Source organism: Gymnodraco acuticeps, unplaced genomic scaffold (genome assembly GCF_902827175.1).
Source record: "Gymnodraco acuticeps unplaced genomic scaffold, fGymAcu1.1, whole genome shotgun sequence".
NCBI classification, from domain to species: Eukaryota; Metazoa; Chordata; class Actinopteri; order Perciformes; family Bathydraconidae; genus Gymnodraco; species Gymnodraco acuticeps.
In genome coordinates, this window is record NW_022989985.1 from 2247132 (window position 1) to 2269166 (window position 22035).

The following is a 22035-nucleotide window of genomic DNA, read 5'->3' on the forward strand; positions in this document are numbered from 1 at the left end:
TTTTAATTGGAATGGATGGAAAAGATGCATAGACTACCTTCATTAGCATTCTCAAGACAAATGATGTTGTAGCAACACGCCCTTAATTAGAAATGAACCACTTGTACACGCTACTCTGAAATTACATTTATACACACAATCTTGACTTGATACTTGAAATACTTTAAAGATTCTGAGATGTACTCTGTATTCTTTCTCCAACTCCCTACCTTTTGTCCTTCTCCTTTCCCCCTGTGCTGCCATTGACCAGGACAACACTTAGCCGCTATAACATCCTGGGACCCCACAACCACCACTCTGTCTGCTCACATTCCATTAGTTACCCCTTTTGGTGGGTAGCATGTCGGTCGTGTTAGAGCAGGAGAGAACTTAACCCATGAAGCTGTTGTTTTACCAAGTGGCGCATTAGATAACACTCATCTAGTGCTAACTGCACCGTAATCGCACTGCTTCGCCACTGTTACCTTGCAGCACTGTTGTTGTCCATTTGCTACCACCCTGCTTGCTTTACCCTGCTCTGTGCGTTGTCCCTTTATTACACCTAAAATGTTTTTGTCACTTGTTTTTGTTATAAAGTTTTCCCCCTTTTTGCTTACTCATTCAGCTGAATATGGCTTTTCATCACCAGGTAGAGTCAGGGGAAAATGTATATAGTCCACCTTTCCTCTTTCTAGTCTGTGCCCGAGTTGTGATCAGAATAAAAGAGAGTAGTGCTCTGATGTGTTGTGGTTGAGTTCTAAACAGCACTCTAGCATCCACTTATTTCTGAGAAAGTAAAGGCAAATCAATTTATAGTGGCTTTACAAGCAGTATATTGGCTCTTCTTGTTTGTAAATGAATTGGGAGACAGTGTTCCAAGACCTCTTAGCTATTTGAAACTTGAGAGTGTTGTTATTGGAGGATTTAGGATGTAACCACATCCTTTTTAATTTTCTTCAAATACTTAATTCCTTGTTCATGCTTTGATGGAAGCATGGTTCAGAAAAAACACACTTTCATCCAGAATGAAACACAATCCAAGTTAAGTGTCATGTGGCAAAATGCCTTGATTGCCTGTTATATCATTCTCTTGAGATTAGAACCAGACTTCCCATGTGATCCAGAACCTCAGTAGACTTGTAAAGTACCTTTTTACTTTAATTTTATTTTTTTTCATTAATCCACTGGATCGAGCTAAGTTTTCAATTCCGTGTGCTACAGCCACGTGCGGCTGAAATATCTTAGACTGGTCTTTAGAGTGGTATGAGTATCATGTGCTGCTTAAGTGTTTCATTATGTTAGCGCTTCCATTTTTACCCCAGAAACATTTTGAAAGCAGGTCAGTGGGTTTCAGTTTGGGACATACCAAATGTTTAAATAATATGGCATGAATAGCGTCATCAAGCAAATCATGTGCTTTTGTCTGTATCTGTTTACAGTGTGTAACCATAACAACTGGAAAAACTATTTTCATACTTAACAAAGTAATCTTCCTCCTAAAATAAAGCTTAGTGTTTATTATGTACTAACATCTAAATATGAGATATAGACTTGTCTTTTAATGTCACACCAGTGCACCGTGTAATTTGAGCATAAAAACGGTAAATCTGACAATATGTGTGAAACCAAAAAAGACATTCAGCTCACTTTTTTTGACATGCTACATATTGGTGTGACATAACAGATGGGTCTTGGTTTTATAGTTTCACGCTTAAGGCTGCAGCTTTTAATTTTCATAAAAACATAACAATATATGTTGTTATTGAGTGCCCTCAGATAATAAGTGGTTTAATTCCCTCGACCCAGCAGCTGCTCGCAGCCGCAGCCGTACCAACATAGCCCAGGAGGGGGAGGCAGAGGCCAGCTCCCAGGAGTCCCTGCAGGAGCTGATGCCAGAGGATGTGCTGGTGATTTCACTTGGAAATGGTCCTCAGTCGGTCCCTGGGATGATGTCAGAGAATGAGGTAATGTGACTTGAATGAATGTACTCATTTACAGGAGAGATTATGATGTGATGAATTCAATGTCATATCTTTTTCTGTCGCTGAAAGACTTCTTAGAGTCGGTGTCATGAATTTGATAAGAGCCTTGTATCTCATGTATAAGTACCTCCCTGATTCAAGTGTTTCCTGCTGTCTTTGAATGAGAAACAAAGCTCTACAAAGAATGACTCATGGCAAGGCGAGATAGCAACCAAAAATAAGTGATATTTTTTTTAATGTATGCTCTTTCTCTCTCTCCACTGCTCTCTAGGTTTTGAACCTGCAGATGGCTGATGGGGCCCAGGGGGACGGCCATGCTGATGATACTAAGCTGCATGGTAAACCAGACAAAACTCTGCGCTTCTCCCTCTGCAGTGACAACCTGGAAGGCATCTCAGAGGGTCAGTCTGCAGTCTGATGATACATGGAGCTCAAACATGACAAAAACATATTGCTGCTATGTTTATGAGTGATATCAGAAAACTTGAAAGTAGTGTTTTTGGTTTGTGGAAGCACATTATTGTGATTATCGGCCCATCTGATGTTTTTGTCACTGTTATATGGACACAACAAACAAATGAACACACCAACAAGAAAGACTATGATGCAACTCCATTTCACACTCAAATATGACTGATTATTAGTTGGTGACATTTGTATTTATTATTTCCCCCTCAGGTCCATCCAACAGATCTAACTCTGTGTCGTCTCTGGACCTGGAGGGAGAGTCTGTCTCTGAACTGGGAGCCGGACCGTCAGGGAGCAACGGGGTGGAGGCGCTACAGCTTCTAGAGCATGAACAGGGTATGCGTGTGTATTTTTTAATTCTGCAAAAGAAGTTGGAAGTGAAAATAGGAAAAGAAAGATGTAATGTTTATAAAGCACTGAATGGTTTAGGCCCAAAATACATTTCTGATCTTCTGCTAAATTATGAACCATCCAGATCTCTCAGGTCTTCAGGGACTGGTCAGCTTTCTGTCCCCAGAGTCAGAACTAAACATGGTAAAGCAGCGTTCAGTTATTATGCTCCAAATATCTGGAACAAACTCCCAGAAACCTGCAGGTCCGCTACAACTCTGACTACTTTTAAATCCAGGCTGAAGACTTTTCTTTTTGCCGCTGCTTTTAATTGAAACTGAGCGGTTGTGTTTCGTTTTTGGTTAATGAACATTTGGGGCTAGTAACCCCAGGGAATCAGTGTCTGGGGACTTTGTCCTGGCTGATTTTCTCTGTGTATGCTGCTCGGGACGTATGTGCCATACCGTACACAGCTCATGTTTAGAGAAACCTTAAAGAAAGGCATCAGTAAAATTGAACTTCCGTGTGAACTATGCATATCTTAAACTGCACTGTAACTTTTTATTCATGTACTTTTTATTCATGTATTTTTTCTTTTAATGTTTCTTTTATTATCTTTTCTTTTTAATGAATGTTTTTAAATGCCTTTGTCTGAATGTCTTTCATTTTTGTAAAGCACCTTGAATTGCCTTGTGTTGAAAGGTGCTATATAAATACACTTGCCTCTCCTTGCCTTGCCTAATATATAATGTATATAATATAATGTGCAGGCTCTGTCTAACATCCTTTGTGTCTCCTTCAGCCACCACTCAAGACAACCTGGATGACAAACTGCGCAAGTTTGAGATCAGAGACATGATGGGTCTCACCGATGATCGGGACATCTCTGAGACGGTCAGCGAAACCTGGAGCACCGATGTGCTCGGCAGCGACTTTGACCCCAACATGGATGAAGATCGGCTGCAGGAAATAGCAGGTGGGGCATGGCTTTCTGTGTTTGTCCATATTCACTCCCTGCGTAAGAAGGCAAATTGATCAATCTACACAGTCTGTGAGGTCATTGCACATTGTATGAGATGAATGGGAATCTTACCTGGCTTTTCATTAAGTAGATTAAGGGAAATGTCCTCACCTTGTGGTATGTAGAGGAAATAGCAGATTTTCAGTGCAGCATAGGTTCTATAAAGAAACACAGATACGGAACTGCTCATATCTGTTACTGTGATAAAAAGTCATTTTAATTCCATTACAACATTCAAGTACAGCTTAAAGGAACCAAATATGCCTTAGTTTCTAGTTGTGCAAATGGAGTTTTTATGAAATTGGTCCATTGATATTCCAAATTCAGTGTCAGTGCTCTGACAATTCACTGCCAAATCTTATATTGAAACAATGCTTAGTTGCTCAGTTTTTATGATTTTCAATAGAACAAAGAAACTGCATAATCTATTACTTTTATAATGAAGGTTCAAGCAAAAACTGCCAATTGTATACCCATTGTCTGTTTCCTTCTACTGCCACTGACTTTTAGATGTTACTGATTATGCAATTATCTTCCAATCTTGTAAACGGCAGTAATGAATTGGAGGCATTCAAATAGAAATTGTACTCAAGGGGCAAAACAAGTTGATTTCTACATGTCTCTGGAAGTGTATCCTGAAGATAGCTTGCATCATCACAGTGACGGTGTCTAATCTAGTAAATACATGCATTATCATAATATGCTGATTTATATCAAATAAAAAATTCTTCAGTATATATTGGAGGGCAGATTTAACCTCTGCACTATTTTGAGCAAGGACTATAACTGTTATGCACAGGTTGTACAAATCCGAAGTCCATCTAATGTAAATCTAGCTGTAGTATACAGAATATTTTAGTCTTTACATTTATTTTCCTGCCTCCTTGCCTCAGCCTCTTTTTCCTTGCAGCCTTCCTCCTGCCCATCTCGCTTTCCTTCTGTCTCTCTGACATTCACTCTGTCCCTGCAGTCTTATTGACCTTGGTTCCTTCTCATTTGCATCCTCCATTTTTCATTCTTCCGAATATGGCGTTCGGGGACTTTTCCATCATTAAGTGAATTTACAGCGATTTCCTTATGTGTTTTCTCCAAGGGATTGGGTTATGAGATGCACATTAAATATCCATTAATACCTCATTATCCCACTGATAAGATTACCATGATAATGAGGCAGAAATTCTAATTGTTTCACTTCTTGTTGTGCCACTCATTTAATCATCCACCTGAAAGACAAGTACTCTGCGCCCCTACCTTGAAGACTGTAAACACGGACAGCGGGGTAGAGCTCTCCCACCGCCAATGAGAGCCCTACCCCCGCCAACATCAGCACACACTGTTGCCTGGCTGCTGGCATGCATGCACGCTCATGGCGTGTGTGTGCCATGATGTGGAAGCGAGACATTCCAGGGGGCGCGGCTACCACAGGTCGACTCTTTGGTCTTGAGCCTTGGCCAGTGACTCCCACTCACACCTGCTAGCTCCTCCACATTCTTCCGCCTTGTTAAGCCTTGGCTTTCCAAATGGAGATGGAGGGACTCCGTGCTGAGGACTTTGTGGGGGGCGAAGCGGTAATTTGGTTGTGAGTAATGCTAGGCAAAATCAACAGCTCAAAGTCATGGCCCTGGAGGCCGAGGCAGGGTGAGATATTACCATTAACCTCTGACCTTTGGCACAGTGGTGTATGTGCCTGTGGGTCCCAGCATGCAATGCACGTGACCTCCAACTCTCTCTGTGTGTCTGTATGCAGAGCTCACTGTCACTGAAGCCCCATCCACTCACTATTCAAAGGGGGCTTTTTCTACTGTTTATAATTATCTCTGGCCATTTCACTGTGTTTTTGGAAAACTGAGACCTCTAGGCATATTGTAAATACGATGGAACGGGTTTAATTAAAATATAACGAAAAAAGCAACACAGTCAGTACTAAGGGATCACAATCACCCCCTAAATACGTGGATTAAAGGAAGATATATTATTTTAGGGGAAAACCTTAGTCATGTCAGTCATTCATCAGGAAAACATGCCAAACATTTGCTAGTCCCAGTTTTAATTTGTGAGAATTTGCTACCTTTTTCTATATTTACATAGTTGGAATTCGTTTTATTGCAAAAATAGAAGTTTGAATAGACAATTCACAAGAAAAACATCATTTTTAACCCAAACTATTTTATTGGCATCATTTGTGTATTTCAAGTTCACATTCAAATCTGAATAATTTATTAGAACTAATTACAGAATATGAATCAACACCAGTGCTATAACAACACGCAGAGGCTTGCTAGAGTACGAAAAGGTGACGACTTTGTAACGATGCAGGTGACCTTATTTTCCAGACAAATAAAAGCTGGTTCATTTTGATGGAGGAGGTTAACTCTTTGTCTCTCTCCCTCTCTGCTCTCAGGGGCCGCTGCAGAGAACATGCTCGGCAGCCTGCTGTGTCTCCCTGGCTCCGGATCAGTGCTGCTGGACCCCTATGGCTCCACCATCTCAGAGACCACCAGCGAGGCCTGGAGCGTGGAGGTCCTCCCCAGTGACTCAGGTAGGGATCCAGGTTCGTTCTTTTCTTTTCTACGGTTTGCTTGGGTTATTGTGTTGATCCGTCCACTCCCTCTTCTGGATGCATGCATATTTATGTTTGTTGGATATAGTGGGGGTTGGGACACCAGGTGTGGCTTCACAGCAATCCATACCAAAAATGTGTGTGCATCTGTCATCATATTTGTGTGCACTAGCCTGTCTTTCATGGCAGATCTGCGTGTGCCAGTAAAAGGCAGAACAGGGTTTCCTTAGAGGGACCACCAGGTGTGTTTGCACCTGTGGTGGAGCAGCGGGAGGGAAGCAAAAGGACAGCAGCTGTCCTCCGTCAGTTTACGTCAGTTTTTTATACGACTAGACTTAACATCGCTTTTCTCTGAGGCTGGTGTTTACATAGTGCACTGTTGTGACACACAGGGCATCAGTCTACATCATTTGTCAATCCACATTCATAAACAAACTTGTGAATAGATAGTCTAAATATTTTATTAATGAAAAATGATGTGCTTAACTTCCCCTTTTGAAAACCAGTGTTTTGTGAAATCAGTAGTGCTTTATTAACAGCGTTAAGTGTTTCTTTGAAAAGCCTGGGCTTATGTTAATTGAAGTAGTACACCATTTCAATATGTGCCGTGCAGAAATGACATGCATGAGTGTCTTGATTGCTTTTTGTTCCGTTTGCTGCTCCTGTTCTGCTCTGTAATAGCACGATCGGAGGCTCTCTTGGACTAGAACGCTTGTTTCATGGCTAGGCAGCAGAAAACTAGACTCTGAAGAGCACTTCACCAACACATTATTACTAACGAGCATGCAAATGAGTACTGCTGTTAGTATGGAGCCTCTGGGTTCGAACCAACAGCTCCGTTGGGTAGCCAAAGAGTTGGCCGTATAGCTTTATGGTTTGGTTTGGCAGTTATAAGACATGATAATGTATGCTTTGTTTGATTTCATACATATGTGCACACTTCGTTTCCCAATGATCGTAACAGAGGGGGGGGGGGGGGGTGGAGAGAAAAGATTGACCATCATCTATTGCAAACAGGAGTACACTGGATAAAGAGTTGTGTGAAATGAGAAATGTACACACTATTGTATCGGATTCCTTTTTTCTAAAGATATGATTTTTAAAGTATTTATATTTCTATCCTTTTTGGTAAATTTCCAGAAGCTCCCGACCTGAAACAGGAGGAGCGTCTGCAGGAGCTGGAGAGCTGCTCAGGGGTCGGCAGTACCTCCGATGACACGGAGGTCAGAGAGGTCAGCTCGAGGCCCAGCACACCAGGGCTCAGTGTTGTCTCAGGTATTCATTTAACCTATTCTCTTCCCTATTTCGCACCTTCTTCTTTGTCTGTATAGGTTGTCTCTCTCTCAAGCTAACCCTTTCCTTTTGATCCAAAACTCTCTTTAAATAAATTGCATGTTCCTCACCCTCTTGAGGCTGTGTACAGCGGTCATGTTGCTGGCAGAGATGTTAACAATGGGGTCAGTGGGATTTATTTTCCGTATGACACAGGTTTTTGCTGGTTGTCTTTTCAGTTGGCTCAGGTGGACATGCTATGTTTACATGCATGAGGTAGTATCCTAGATTAAGAAGCCAGCAGTGATGTGCGTGGCTCAGCTCACAGGAAAACATCCCTCGGGATCCCGCCGATGGATAGTCTGCATCTGATGATCACTCTTATCCGCGTCCTCCCCCTAGCCCATGGGAGCTTACGCTACCAATTTACGGCTCCCAGTGGTCTCCCATCTGAGAGAGAGCATACAGTATAGTCAAGAGACAAATGTCTTCTTTTGTTTCAGAAACATTGGTTCTGTTTTGTGACAGGTATTTTACTGTAGAGGGTGAGTTTCTGTTGTCTTGACTGTCAATACAACTGTTTTTGTTGTTTGTTCCTCCTGCAGGCGTCAGTGCAACCTCAGAAGACATCCCCAACAAGATTGAGGACCTGCGGTCAGAGTGCAGCTCAGACTTTGGAGGGAAGGACTCTGTGACCAGTCCAGATGGGGAGGAGTCAGGCCACGGTAGGAGAGTGTCACATCCCCGCTACGCTAGCTAAGCCATCATCCAGTGTCTATCTGGTCGCAACAGCATCAGCCAGAGCAATCAATCCCTGTCCTTCCACAGCTGCCACCAACTCTAATCACTCTTTCAGTTCTCAGCAACCCTAATTGTTGCATTAAGTTAGTGTACATCCCTTGTAAGCCAGGCTGGGAAGTCCCTTGCCTATTGTCTTTTTAACTTGATGTTACAAATGTATTTATTTGTTAATAACAGCAATACGCTTTTGTGTGTCAGTGCTTGATTCAGTAAACGCTCTAAATTGTCTCATATCCTCTTGTGTTTTCACAGGAGCACATCCGACATCTCCACCCTCACAGGCCGATTCCTTACTGGCCATGTTCGATCCCCTCTCCTCCGCTGACGGTAATTTGCACTCCCAGGATGCTCTTCAGCCAATCAGATTTAGAAATTAGTATCATTAAGTCCCGACCCTAATGTCGAGGGCTCGCAGAACAGCTTGAGCTTTCGTGGAATCAACCAAAATAGAGCCTGTGCCCCTCTCACGTGTCTTACTCCAATTACTGGTCTTATTATACGAGCTAATTAAACGTCATTTCATTTGGGCTATCTATTATCCAAAATGATTCTTCGCAGACTCTCTTCCTGTGCATTGTGTGTGCAGTGCAGGTGGATATTGTGTGAGAGAGGAATGGTCGTGGCTTTGTGTCTGTGGCAAGGTGAAGGGATGACAGGTTGAGAGACCTCACCCCAGGCTCTTTGGCACTGTCCCCTTGTCCCACTGTGCTCATGGCACCAGGCTGCCATTGGAAGCTTTTCAGGAGAGAGAGTCTACCCTTGGAACAGGTGGCCTACCTAGGGCTCATCTCCCTCTAACATCTCTCTTTAGACCTCTCTCCCACTTTTGAGGGGATTTTTTCCCCACTGCTTTTTATGTTTAGCCACTCTAGAAACAAGCGAGAACAGCTCTTCCCCTCAGTAAGCCTACATTTTGCACAGGGATGTTATTATTATTATCATCATGTTGTTCTAACCCTTTTCTTTTTCTTTTTCTCGCCTCAGGCTCCACCACTGGAACAATAGTGAGGCCCAAAGTGCACTACGCTAGGCCCCCTCACCCTCCCCCCGACCCTCCCATCCCTGAAGCCAGTGCCCTGGGGCCGGAGACGCGCCACTCTCTCTTCACGCCCCACTGCCTGACCCAGGTCGAGCTGGAGCACACCAAGCAGCGGCACTCCTTCCCCGACAGGCTGGTACGTAGCCGCAGCTCTGACATCGTGTGCCCAGGCCGACGGCCCACAAGCGACCCCGGCCTTAACCGGCGGGTTGCGGTTGAAGAGCGCGACCCTGCCGGGGCCTTCGCCTTAGGACCGTCCTCGTCCCCCAGCAAGGACTCCCTGAAAGGGGAGGTAAGGAGCTACAGCGGCACTCTTAGCATTAGACAGAGAGAGTTGCGTTTTTACTAATGCTGCTGAAGAACAGTTTTAAAATAATCCATTAGTTTCTCTTTTAGGGATTGTTATTTATAATAATATAACTGCTGGGATCTAAGTGTATCTTTGTAATATATATCCTAAGGTTGAGGACCGTAAAGACAGCGACGACGAGAAGTCGGACCGCAACAGGCCATGGTGGAAGAAACGTTTTGTGTCAGCCATTCCCAAAGGTAAGCAAACTTAGTGATTTTAAACATTCCCAGAGAACAGAGAAATGAACTTTACACATATAAAAGTGATCTGTTTGATCGCAGCTTTGTTTGTTAGTTGTGGAAAAAAAGTACTCTTAATCACGACCAACAGAAAATATCACATTTTAAAGAGCAGAGCGAAATCCAATTTATAATGTGAGAATGATGATCCATGTTGTCCACTCCATTGCTGATGCTCCAGTTGGAAAATCATGTTTCTTGTTGTTTGAAGTTACCTCAGAGACGTGTCCAGTCCTTTTTCTTGCACGTCTCACTGGCTGCAGATTTATATAGACTTTTCAAAGCCAATCAGTCATCAGAGGAGCTGTAGATTGTATGGCTGTAGCCCTCCCAGCAGTGCTGTCAGCCAGCGGCTAATGGTCATTAGATAGACCTTTCTGTCATCAGCACTGATAGATGACGCATCTCTTGTTGCAGTTCTACTCTACAACCAGCGCTCATACATCTGTCTGGGAAATAATGAGCTGTGCCCACACAGAATGACTGCTTATTACTCTTTGAGATAATGATGTTTCTTAAGTAAACATTACATTGATATTCATAAAATGGAGGACTGTGGGCACAAGGAAAAAGTAAAGAGTCGTAAAGCTAAAACCACCAATCTCCATCCAAACGTCTGTAGAGTCCATTTGTTTTTTGTCCTGTTGCTCTGCATGGTGACGCACAGTCAGTTGTCCGGCAGAGTGGCAGCGCGTGTGTGAAAGGCCAACCCTGTCTGTTGTGTTCCTCACAGTGCTGTATTGGACGGCTGAGAGTGATGTCCCAGGTAACGCTTCACGCTGTCGTCATTGAGCTAGCTTTCCTGCTGGAGCCAGCGGCTGCGCGCCCATGCTGCTTTGTAGATGTTGCCTTAGAGCTGTAGAGCTGTGATGTGACATGGTTGTAGCCTGAGTTCAAACGCCCACACTCCTCATTTATTCATCTGTTTAATCACCCCTTTGTCATTTTTGTTACAGTATGTTACCATTTTTCTATAAAGAGAATGCAGAATATCGATGTAGATATTCCACCCAATGTTTCCCGTGTGTGTCATCGAGTTTTAGACCCCGTGTCATCTTTGTGTGTCCTGTTCACACCTTTGTGTTAATAGGATAAGCATCAGTGAGTTGACCTGCAAATCTGCATCGACTGGACTTTTTTTTATAATAACTAGGGATGGGTATTGTTAGGATTGTATCGATATTACAACTCTTATCAATGCTCTTATTGGTTCTTTTTCATTTCTAAACATTTGCAGAAAGTTTTATTGTACCTAAAGTAATATGCATAGTAAGAGGGTCTCAGCCCCCGAAAGGAGATGCTGCAAATTAAATTACACCAAAACATGGTGTACAGATAAAAGAGCCGGTAATGTACAGCTTATCAATACAACTGTCTTTAAATAATTTAAAGATATACCCTTTTAATACTGGGTTTTGGTACCCATCCCTAATAATGACTTAAAGGGGACCTTTGTGATATTCTGCTATACACCAATGGTTTAATTCTCCATTCCAATATTATTTTGCTTTACTCTGAATAAAGTTATACCATTGACTTTTGGCAATGTATGATACCATACATCCTACATTGAGATGTTTTAATCTCAATACAAGCCATGACAAAATACCAATGTGGCTGTCAGCAGTCATTATCTGCTTGTTATCACGCAGTAGGGAGAGCGGTGTCGGTCCACTAATCACATGTCTCTCCTCCACAGCTCCGATAGCTGCCTTTCGGAAAAGGGACAAGCAGGAGAAGGACGACGTGCCCCCGGAGCGCGTCCCACAAGGTCTGTCCTGCTTTTCTTTAATTACACTACTGATTGGGAACAAAATATGGATACATACATAGTTTATATTTCTAAAACCCTTATCTAGATTATTTGAAATGTACATGTATCTGAAGTACTTTTGTGCTGTAACTCCAACTTCATTTCCAGGAGTATATATCTATGTTTACATATCCTCATATACAGGTGTATCACATATACACACATTACCATTTATATTTACCTCCACATGTATACAGCCTAAATACCTATCTGTACTTCTAATCCAATCTGTACATTTGTATTCTAAGCTTACTTATAAACAGTGTTGTGCTAGTTACTGAAAACCAGTAACTAGTTACCATTACTAGTTACTTCATTTCAAAAGTAACTCAGTTACTTTACTGATTACTTACACCAAAAAGTAATGCGTTACTGTGAAAAGTAACTTTTTAGTTACTTAAAAAAAGGGCTCCCATTAATGCCCTTATAGCCTTCCTTTCAGTACTGTTATTGTATTGGAGAATAATACAATCTGTCGATCAACTTGACATGCATTATATGCAATCTGGATTGCATCGATATTAGCTGGCTTTCCATTTTTGTATATTCTTTCTCCAGGTAGTTGGAAAAAGTTTTCCGTCCCATATGCCCGGACATGGTATCATGCTAACTAGCTCCCTGAAAGCGGGTGACTCCACTGTAGCAATAGCCTGCATGTGTTCTACAACATACCGTGCAATGGCTTTATCGACTTTTCCCTGGCTAGCAGTCCCTTGGTTAAAATCCAGCCGCTGTTGCTTAGGTGGAGGTGGAGTGGCGTTGGATGAGTCTCTGTGGTCTTAGCTACTAGCTTCGTCCCAGCATGTTGTTTTTGCAGATGTTTTAAGAGATTTGAATTACTGGTTTGGGCAGTAGATAGGATCTTTGACCCGCCAGGACACAACTTACATTTAACAGAAACTTTCTTTTCTTTGTGCTCGACAAAAGTGAAATAGTGAGAATATCTCCAGGTGGAGAAACTAGACTTGAGCTCCGCCGCCGCCATGATAGTCTTGTTAGTAAACAACACAAACACACCCACAGCCCGTCTCCGCATGTGACACAGGAAGTATTTAAGTACATTTACTCAAGTACTGTACTTAAGTACAGTTCTCATCTCTGTTCGCCTGGCTGTTGACTATATAAAAAAACTAACGGAGTAACGCACCACGGAGTAACGCACCATGTAGTAACGGTAACTGAGTTACTGAATTTAAAAAGTAATGCGTTAGAGTACTAGTTACTGCCAAAAATAACGGCGTTACAGTAACGCGTTACTTTGTAACGCGTTAGTCCCAACACTGCTTATAAATGCCCATCCCACACTACCTAAAAAAACACAACTATTCGAAGGATAAGAGGGAAAAAGCTTACAAAGTCTGCCCGCATTGTGATTATGAATTCAGTCAACAAACCCAAATGTGTTCAAATTATGTCATACTAATACTCAAACGTAGGGTGTTGGCTTTCATTAAAATACATATTTTCTCTTGGTGGGTTTAGCAGATGACCTGTTGCCCAGACAGAGCTCTCAGGCGCAGGCAGCTGAAGATATCCTGGACAAATACAGGAACATCAAGAGGATCAGCCCGAGCGATGGCGCCACAGGTGGAGCTTCTTACGATGGAACAGGAGGTCAGGATGAACACTCTTTTCTTCTATCTAGATAATACACACTTTTCAGTAGATACATTGAATAATCTTCCTGTTTTTGTGTCAACAGATCTTTGTGGTGATGACAACGTTCACGACTCTCCGAGAGAAGACACTCTGCAGAACATTTCCACAGACGACCTCCCAGACTCAGCCAGTCAGACAGCCCAGCAGCATGACACCAAGTTCTCTTTCAGGTCAGAAAAAACACAGAACCTAGAAGCAATTACTCAACACTCTAGGTTTCTTTGCAGATATGTTTAACCATTGCTGTTAATTACATTTAACTTTGTGTGTCTTCCAGTGATGCGAAGAAGAAGTTGAGGTTGGCTTTGTGTTCAGCGGACTCAGTGGCTCTGCCCATCATGCTTCCTTTAACCACACGAAACGGGCTGCCTGACCACATGGAATCTGAAGGTAGGCGGTTATTTTCTAGCTGTACTTGATATAAGGTACCTTGGTCACTCTCTCCATGGGGAGTGGGGTACAAGCCCTTAATGTTGGCAAGAATCCAAGCAGCTGAAAGTGTCCTTAGCAAGACGTCAACTCTGCAGCACCTTCACCTTCTGACCAACCTTTCAAGGTTTGGGGCAAGGTTGAAAGTGTTAAAAAAAACATGCTAGATATTTAAATACTCGTGTAGTCACATAGGTTAATAATAGTCCAGCATTCCTCACAGCAGGGACAATAGCAGGCAGAATCAAGTGACATCCTGTGAAATGGTCAACAGTCAAACCATAAAACTCAATCTTTGGGGCCATCAGTCACATGGTCAATGTGGCGGCAGCAGGTTGATCAGATTACAGCAGCCAGCCGTCTCTTTTTGAGCGGTGAGCAGTGTCGTCTAATGCTGTCTCCCCGCCGTCCTCTCGCTCAGACAATGAGATCGTCTGCTTCCTGAAGATCCAGCTCGCAGAGGCCATCAACCTTCAGGATAAGAACCAGATGGCCCAGATCCAGGAGACCACGCGCTGCGTCAGCCGCTTTGACGTACGCACCAGCAGGAAGCTGATGGCTGCCATCGCGGAGGATTACAGGTAACTGTGGAGGCCTGGAGAGTCGGTGCACGCTCACTTATGGCACCCCATGAGTCTTTCAATTTGTTCTCATTTCTCTTTTCACTGCATTATGTTGTTGAAAGGTCTCCTATTAGGGGTGTAACGGTATCCGTATTCGTCCCGTACCGTCACGGTTCGGACTTCACGGTTCGGCACATGCAGTCACACGGCGAATACACCTTTTTTTACGAGTGGGAAAAAAGTCTGTCACTCAGGGCAGTATTACACTATATATAATCCAGGGGGCGGCATTGCGCCTAAAAGCCAGCCGCCCGTAAATAACAAATGAAGAACAAGAACAAAACACAACAAAACGAACACAATACATGAAGAAGAAAAGTTAGCAGCTATGGCGAGTTCACACAACACACAGGAGCTAGAAGACCCACCTGCTTCTTTTAAATCAGGTGTGTGGGAACATTTCGGGTTCCCTGTGGACTACAACAATGATGGGGTGCAAGTTGTGGATCGGACGAGGACGGTGTGTCGGCGTTGTTCGACAGCGGTGCGGTATGCTAGTGGTAACACGTCAAACATGCTCAATCACATCCGAGTCGGTACTCAGTCCCCAGCGAGAGGGTTTTCTCGACGGCAGGTGACATAGTTACCGCCAACAGATCTGCCCTCACTGCTGACAACGTAGACAAACTCATCTTTTTGAAGAAAAACTTTAAAATAGAGTAAAGCTTGAGTGCCTTTATTTAGGCATAATGGCCTCACACACTCACAAAGTTAATTACACATGTTAGACATTGCTCCTGAAGGTACAGATTTTATTTGTATCATTGTATTTTTTATATTTTGACATCAGGAGATGTTATACAGTTCTGTATTGCCTTTTATTGATTGTGATTGAAACACTTTCTTATTATTTATTTTAATATTTTAAAGACATTCATTTTAGTTGTACAGCTTATTTAACCTTTTTGTTTGACATCAGCCATTATAAATAATATGGCCATCTGAGTGTGTGTGTGTGTGTGTGTGTGTGTTACTGTTTGTGGTTTGTTTTTAACTGTGTAATACAGTTAATGATTCCAAATGTTAGAGTTCCTTATTTTCATACCAAAACTTGCACTACTGTTAAAAATAAATAACAGCAAAAAAAATTATGCATTTGGGACTTTTCTTTGCTTTTCCTTGTTGTACCGAAACCGTACCGAACCATGACCCCTAAACCGAGGTATGAACCGAACCGTGACTTCTGTGAATCGTTACACCCCTATCTCCTATTATACTAATTTTAGGCATAAATTATAGCTCTCAAATATATTAAAAACATGTCTATGAAGTGTTTTGCTAAAAATACCAAATGGATCACTCATTCTAGCCATGCCTCATACCCCTCTATTTCAGCCCTGTTAGAGAAGTGCTGATTCCGGGTCCGTAGCTTAAAAAAAAAAAAAAACGAGATAATATCGGCAGCAAATCTGGATCAGCTCCGTTGTACCCCTATCTGTTTTGGGTAAGGAGGAAAAGAGAGAGGGTTTTGTTTTTTAAGACACTTTGTGAGTCTACTGACTCACACATATGTTTGTATTAAAGACATCAAAAAGTGCATTTTGCATGATAGGAGACCTATAAGGCAACTACAGAGATATAGCCAGCAATTCAGTGGCACTAATAAAATACAAATGTTTGTGTGTGTTTCCCTTTTAGAAAGCGGGCACCATACATAGCGTATCTAACCCGGTGTCGTCAGGGCCTGCAGACCTCTCAGGCCCACCTGGAGAGACTCCTCCAGAGGGTGCTGAGAGACAAGGAGGTGGCTAACCGCTACTTCACCACAGTCTGCGTTCGCCTCCTTCTCGAACACATGGAGTCCAAGATGCTTGACTTCATTAAAGGTATCTCTACATTTTCACTTTCCGTGTAGCTAAACATGGCCTTATGGACTTGTACGTCCTTCAGCTGGCAGAGTAGAGCGAATTCTGACCTTCCTGCCATCCTATTTTCTGCCGTTTCTGGCATATTATTTGTGTTTCACAAAGATTTATCCGTCTTAAAAAAAAAAAAGGTGGTTGTACCCTAAGATTATTTAAATATGAAGGTAGTTTATCCCCAAATATTTAAGTAACAGATTTAATGGAAAGCATGTTTTAATATAATTTAATGTGAACTAATTTTCAGACAAAATTTAGTGTTTTATTACATTTTTTGTATTACACAACATTATTTATTTCCTAGTATTTGATGCTTGTCTATAAAATACCTCACATCAAAGCTAAATCCACTTCAAACAATCCTATAGTTGCACAGCAGTGGTTGCAGCTCCGTCCTGTGCTGCACTTACATCTGTTGTTTCTCTTCTCCCCTGCAGCGTTCCAGGGGTGCACAGCATCGGATGACAAGACAGCATCAGTGGAGGATTTTCTGCGCTACTTGTACGGCGCCATGGCCCGTGATGCCATTTGGCAGTACGCGAGCGAGGACCAGCTGCAGGATGCCCAGATGGCTATCGAGCGCAGCGTTATGAACCGCATCTTCAAATTGGCCTTCTACCCCAACCAGGATGGAGATATTCTCAGAGACCAGTGAGTAGCTGGAATCACACCAGCACCACACAGCCTCACTAGGCAGTGTTCTAGTTTATTTGTTGTTTTATTAAGATTTAAACCTGAAATAGTGAAAGGACTTTGATACAGCAGTTAGTGGTAAACAAAGAAAGACCCTCAGCAAAGTGTTGTCTGTTTCTCGTGCACAATTTGTGCTTTTGACACCTGGTGAAAAAATGCAGAATACGAAATTTCACATCCTTATAATGTAATGAAATTAAGTTTCATAAGCAATATTGTTTTTACAATAAGTATGATTCTATAAACCATGAACATTTTAAACAATCCCCTTATCCTTTTAATGTTATTTTTCAAGGAGTTGAAGCCAGAGAATCAGTCGAAAACGAAAGAGCCAGATCAATTCTAATGTTAGATATTTAGATTTGCACGTGTCATACTATATGTCATAAGTTGTTTTGTCCACACAGGCTTTTCCATGAACATATCCAGCGGCTCACAAAAGTTGTGACGGCCAATCATAAAGCTCTGCAAATCCCAGAGGTATCCTATGGTCACATTTGTTTTAATATCAGTTGCGTGCCTTTTTATAGAAGAAGAAAATACTGTTTAAAGTTGTCTTGAATGTGTTTTTCTCTCCTGGTTGCAGGTGTACCTGAAGGAGGCTCCCTGGCCCTCCGCCCAGTCTGAGATCAGGACCATCAATGCATACAAGACGCCTCGAGACAAAGTCCAGTGTGTACTGCGCATGTGCTCCACCATCATGAACCTCCTCAGTCTGGCCAACGAGGACTCAGTCCCCGGAGCCGATGACTTTGTCCCTGTGCTCGTCTTTGTCCTCATAAGGGTGAGTCGGATCTTCCTTCTCTCACACAATCTGTTGAAAACGCATTCAGTAAAACTCGCATATTAATCTCCTATTGACTTTTTTTTTTAAATAAATAGAGGCTAAGCATAATTATGAGAAACAGTATTTCCCAAATGACTGCATTTTAACTCCGAGGCATCATAAAGTCTGCTATCTGCTAACCGGTGTGGATATTCTTTACATATTTACATATTTATGATTGTAATCCACACGGCGTTGCGTGAGCTTCTTCCAGCCGCTAATGTGGGCCCATCCCTACATCTCCTCCCCTCCAGGCAAACCCGCCCTGCCTGCTGTCCACCGTTCAGTACATCAATAATTTCTATGCCAGCCGGCTGAGTGGGGAGGAGTGCTATTGGTGGATGCAGTTCACCGCGGCGCTGGAATTCATTAAGACCATCGATGATCGCAAGTGAAGCAGAACAGCCACCTGTATGGGCAGACTGCGGGGGAAGGAGCCGGGAGACTGGGACACTTCCCAACCAACTGCTCCCTCTGCACAGCTTATGAAACCTGGCCCTCAGCCTGCTCTTTATTTGTATAGCTTGTATATAGCCAGAGACGTTGAAAGAGTACAAAATATATATTACTGTATGTATGTGGACAAATCCAGGTTTTAGCTGTGCTGAAAAAATGGCGTCGGGGGAAGAATTAGCAAGATGTTAACCTGATTTGGATTATTCTTTTTTGTCTCTTCAATCATCTTTCACGTTTGGGGTCTGTATTAGGAATTTTGCATATACATAATTACCAATATGACATTAAATCAACTTAAAAGATAATCCTATATAAAGGGACCAGACTTCCTTGATGTGATCACTGATTTTTTTTAAATTCCCCCCTGAGTAAGAGGGAAGAGCTTCCAATTAAATTACAATATAATGTTCATTAAATGCGTTGTAACGTGGGGATTTACAGTGCGTGAGTTACTGTAGGGATTTAGTGACTCGTTAACACTGAGATTACCTCACAATAACCATAATACTCATAAGGTAAGTGTGTCAAACATATAGGGCAGCTTTTTCATGAATTGTTTACTTCATCTTATTCCCAAAAACAAGTGTCGGTGATAATTTGGACATAAGGGCCCACATATTTATATGAAATAAAAATGTATTTATTTCTGTAATTCTATTGAATGCTTTTGTTTAATTTTTTTTTTTAAAGGTGAAAATGCACATCATGCCCATTCATGATGTCTGAGGCAAGTGTTGTATTTATAATAAACTTGTTTGAGTTAGGAAGGCACCTTAGCAAAGAGTAGGCGGGGCTGCTGGGGGATTATGATACAGGGTCAACTCATGCACAGAGCAGTGGTGGCATTTCTGGAAATATTGTGCCTTTGATGTGGGGCGCTCTGTACAGGTAGTTATTTTTGACTATTTTTCTTTTTTTAACCCAGCATAGGCATTATCCCCAGCCTACACCCTCCCCAACGGGCCAATCGCGTCCCACAGAGAAACCTTAGTCCAGCCCTCTCTGCAGGAGCATGGGCTTCACTGATTGTCATGGCTCAGTCCCTTTTACTTGAATTTGAACAAATATCCCCCTTTGGAAATGTAGGTCCTACCTCAGAGTTAAAACCGATGAGCCTGATTATGACTGCCTTGCGTTGGTTGTCAACCGAGTACTGGGTCATTTTTGCACTGGTAAGAAATAGTGAAACAGTAAAGGGCAGGGAGGGGAAGTGATCTACCTGCTGTGATGCTTGTTGCGTTCACATCACCCTTAAATTACACTTTGTTAGCAAACAAAGATGTTTTAGTTTCCAATCTTATACCGGAGATGCCACATGTGTCCGAATGGGCGTACTAGTGAACTATTGGATATTAGCTCTCTACCTCCTCATAAGTTCAAGAAAGGGACTCGTGTTTATGTGCACTTATATATATTTTTTTTCTTATCCCCATTTTGGCGTGCTGTGATATCCCAGTGTCATTGTATCTTTCCAAATGTAGTACAAGCATGTCTTTAATTATCCAGAAATGACTAAAACTCATCTCTCTCTTGAATTCCTCTGCTTCATTTTTGTGCACAGACGTGCCACATGTATTATAGTTTTTTCACAACCCATTACTTTTCACGGTAACCGACAGCACAATACACAGGATAGAAGAGCAAATAATCAACACTATTGACTTGTTACTGATTTCCTTTTTTCTTTTCATTTTATGCTAACGTGGTTGGTGTAGTATGTGAGCGTGGTTTATATATATAGTGAGTGTGTGTGAGATGAACGTGTGATTGGTTGACCCTCTGCCTCCTCTTGCATGAAGTCATTGACTGGTCTACATACTGGATCATGATATACAGTTTAATAGGATTAACATCTGCCACAGGCCAGTAATTGAACCTGCAAGAGGATGCAAAGATTCTCTTTGTGTCCGTGATGCTTGCATATCAGAACTCAATGATTTATTTTGCACAACACAGATGTTTTCCTGAGAAATTGACAGGGGGCAGTGCATTGAAATATCAATACGTATGCCCATTAACATAAGCATATTGTGACTACAGAAATGTGTTACTATCTCAATCTTCCACATTAATGGGCACATTTCAAATGTGATTGGATTGGATTGGTCTACAGAAGCACCAGATTTGAATTTGCAGTATACTTCCTTGCAGAGTCTGTAATCAATCTGATGAGAAAAACATGCACTGGAAAATGAAGTTGCACATTGCATCTATACTAATTAGGTTTATGTGATGTCACCTAAATCTGGAATACATACGGCACACATCTGATGAAATTATTTGGCCCTGGCTTATGTTTCAGTGTTTCCTCAGATGGCCGATCACAGCAGCTGCAGATGTCCCCAGTCAAGTACTGATTAAAACACCAGATCATTTACACACATATACACAAGGCTATAATGATCAAACTGTAATATAAGTTCTGATTGTATGCAAACCACAGGGTAGTTGTGTCAAGTGAATCGACTAAATTGTTAGTCTGTGTCAAATCGTTACTGCTCTGCTCCCTGGTCAATTGAGTCGAAAAGCTGAGCAGAGAAGAAAAAAAGAGTTTTACATCTTACATCTAATTTTACATTTTATTGTAAGCTTGCACAATATGACATGCGGGGAAAGCCGGTTTGTCTTTACTGTGATTAATGCATTATGTAATTCTTTAAAAACAATAAAAGAAGCAGAAGTTTTTCCTTTTTATTTTTTTATTCTTCTGTCCACTGCAAGGGGGATAATGTCGTACCTACTGTACATGATGTTTAATTATTCCGAGGCTTATTGGGACAGTTGTAGGTATATTTTGCCGAGAGTTTCAACGACAGAAGAGAGGGTCGGGAAATATATGCGTGGAATATAATTGTTGGTGGGGGCAGTGGAGCAGCATCTTCCAATCTAGCAGTCACAAATAGCAACCTCTCAGAAAACATTTCATTACTGCTGACAAGTGTACGCTGGATTGTAATTGGAGATATCCCCTCATCTAAAAGCCCTCCTTACTTCACCGGTTAATACTCGTCTTTTTTCTCATCATAAACTTCTTCACGGGGTGCTTTGTGTCCCCTGATGATATCTCACAATTGTTAATTTAAATTCAAATTTGGTGTGTGAAGTTAATTAGTTGCTTAAGCCAATGGCGATAGGCCAGATTTGGAGATTGGATCTTTCCACTATGTGGCACTTAGCTGATTTAAGATACAAGGAGGCTTGGTTTTTTGTTTTGCCTCATGCTGCTCCACATTTATGATTGTCTGATACTCTTTCGAGCGATAAACTAAACAAACATAAGGTGTACAAATGTATTCCAAATAAGACAACAGGGCACTGGAGTTTCTTTTTCAGGTGATGGCTGATGGATAAAGTGAGAAAGATTTGTATGAGTTTTATTGATGTCGTTCGTAGCTTGAAGACATAAACAGGCCTGAGGTCTCACCCAGATGGCTGTGCAGAGACAGATGATCAGTCCAGTGGGACTCGTGCATGACTTCACACGTTGGTCTGGTACTTCCTGGCTGTACAGTGAATTAGGGCCTCCCCATTCCCCTCCTCAACTGTACACCAGCTCAGCATAAGACAGAACAGTCTCATTAAATCACCCATATGTCCCTCCTGTAGGCCTCTTTATAAAGCTCACCCTCAC

At 42.1% G+C, this 22035-nt stretch overlaps 1 protein-coding gene across 18 annotated transcripts in view; it reads left to right on the plus strand.

Moving 5' to 3' along the window:
* The window catches only part of gapvd1 (GTPase activating protein and VPS9 domains 1), a 32864-nt gene extending 11775 nt beyond the window's left edge, over positions 1 to 21089 (plus strand). The window contains exons 8-29 of one of the 18 annotated variants that reach the window (XM_034212480.1): positions 251 to 331; positions 1786 to 1943; positions 2233 to 2362; positions 2640 to 2765; positions 3562 to 3735; positions 6182 to 6331; positions 7481 to 7615; positions 8218 to 8337; positions 8666 to 8740; positions 9398 to 9744; positions 9914 to 10001; positions 10777 to 10809; positions 11743 to 11814; positions 13339 to 13470; positions 13559 to 13685; positions 13793 to 13905; positions 14366 to 14525; positions 16206 to 16393; positions 16867 to 17080; positions 17530 to 17602; positions 17709 to 17906; positions 18203 to 21089. In XM_034212480.1, the coding sequence (XP_034068371.1) occupies positions 251 to 331; positions 1786 to 1943; positions 2233 to 2362; positions 2640 to 2765; positions 3562 to 3735; positions 6182 to 6331; positions 7481 to 7615; positions 8218 to 8337; positions 8666 to 8740; positions 9398 to 9744; positions 9914 to 10001; positions 10777 to 10809; positions 11743 to 11814; positions 13339 to 13470; positions 13559 to 13685; positions 13793 to 13905; positions 14366 to 14525; positions 16206 to 16393; positions 16867 to 17080; positions 17530 to 17602; positions 17709 to 17906; positions 18203 to 18343 (3035 nt within the window). In that variant the 3' untranslated portion in view covers positions 18344 to 21089. The remainder of the gene's footprint in view (positions 1 to 250; positions 332 to 1785; positions 1944 to 2232; positions 2363 to 2639; positions 2766 to 3561; positions 3736 to 6181; positions 6332 to 7480; positions 7616 to 8217; positions 8338 to 8665; positions 8741 to 9397; positions 9745 to 9913; positions 10002 to 10776; positions 10810 to 11742; positions 11815 to 13338; positions 13471 to 13558; positions 13686 to 13792; positions 13906 to 14365; positions 14526 to 16205; positions 16394 to 16866; positions 17081 to 17529; positions 17603 to 17708; positions 17907 to 18202) is intronic. The other 17 variants (XM_034212483.1, XM_034212496.1, XM_034212482.1 and 14 more) reach the window with 17 other exon arrangements.
* Positions 21090 to 22035: the final 946 nt, after the last annotated feature.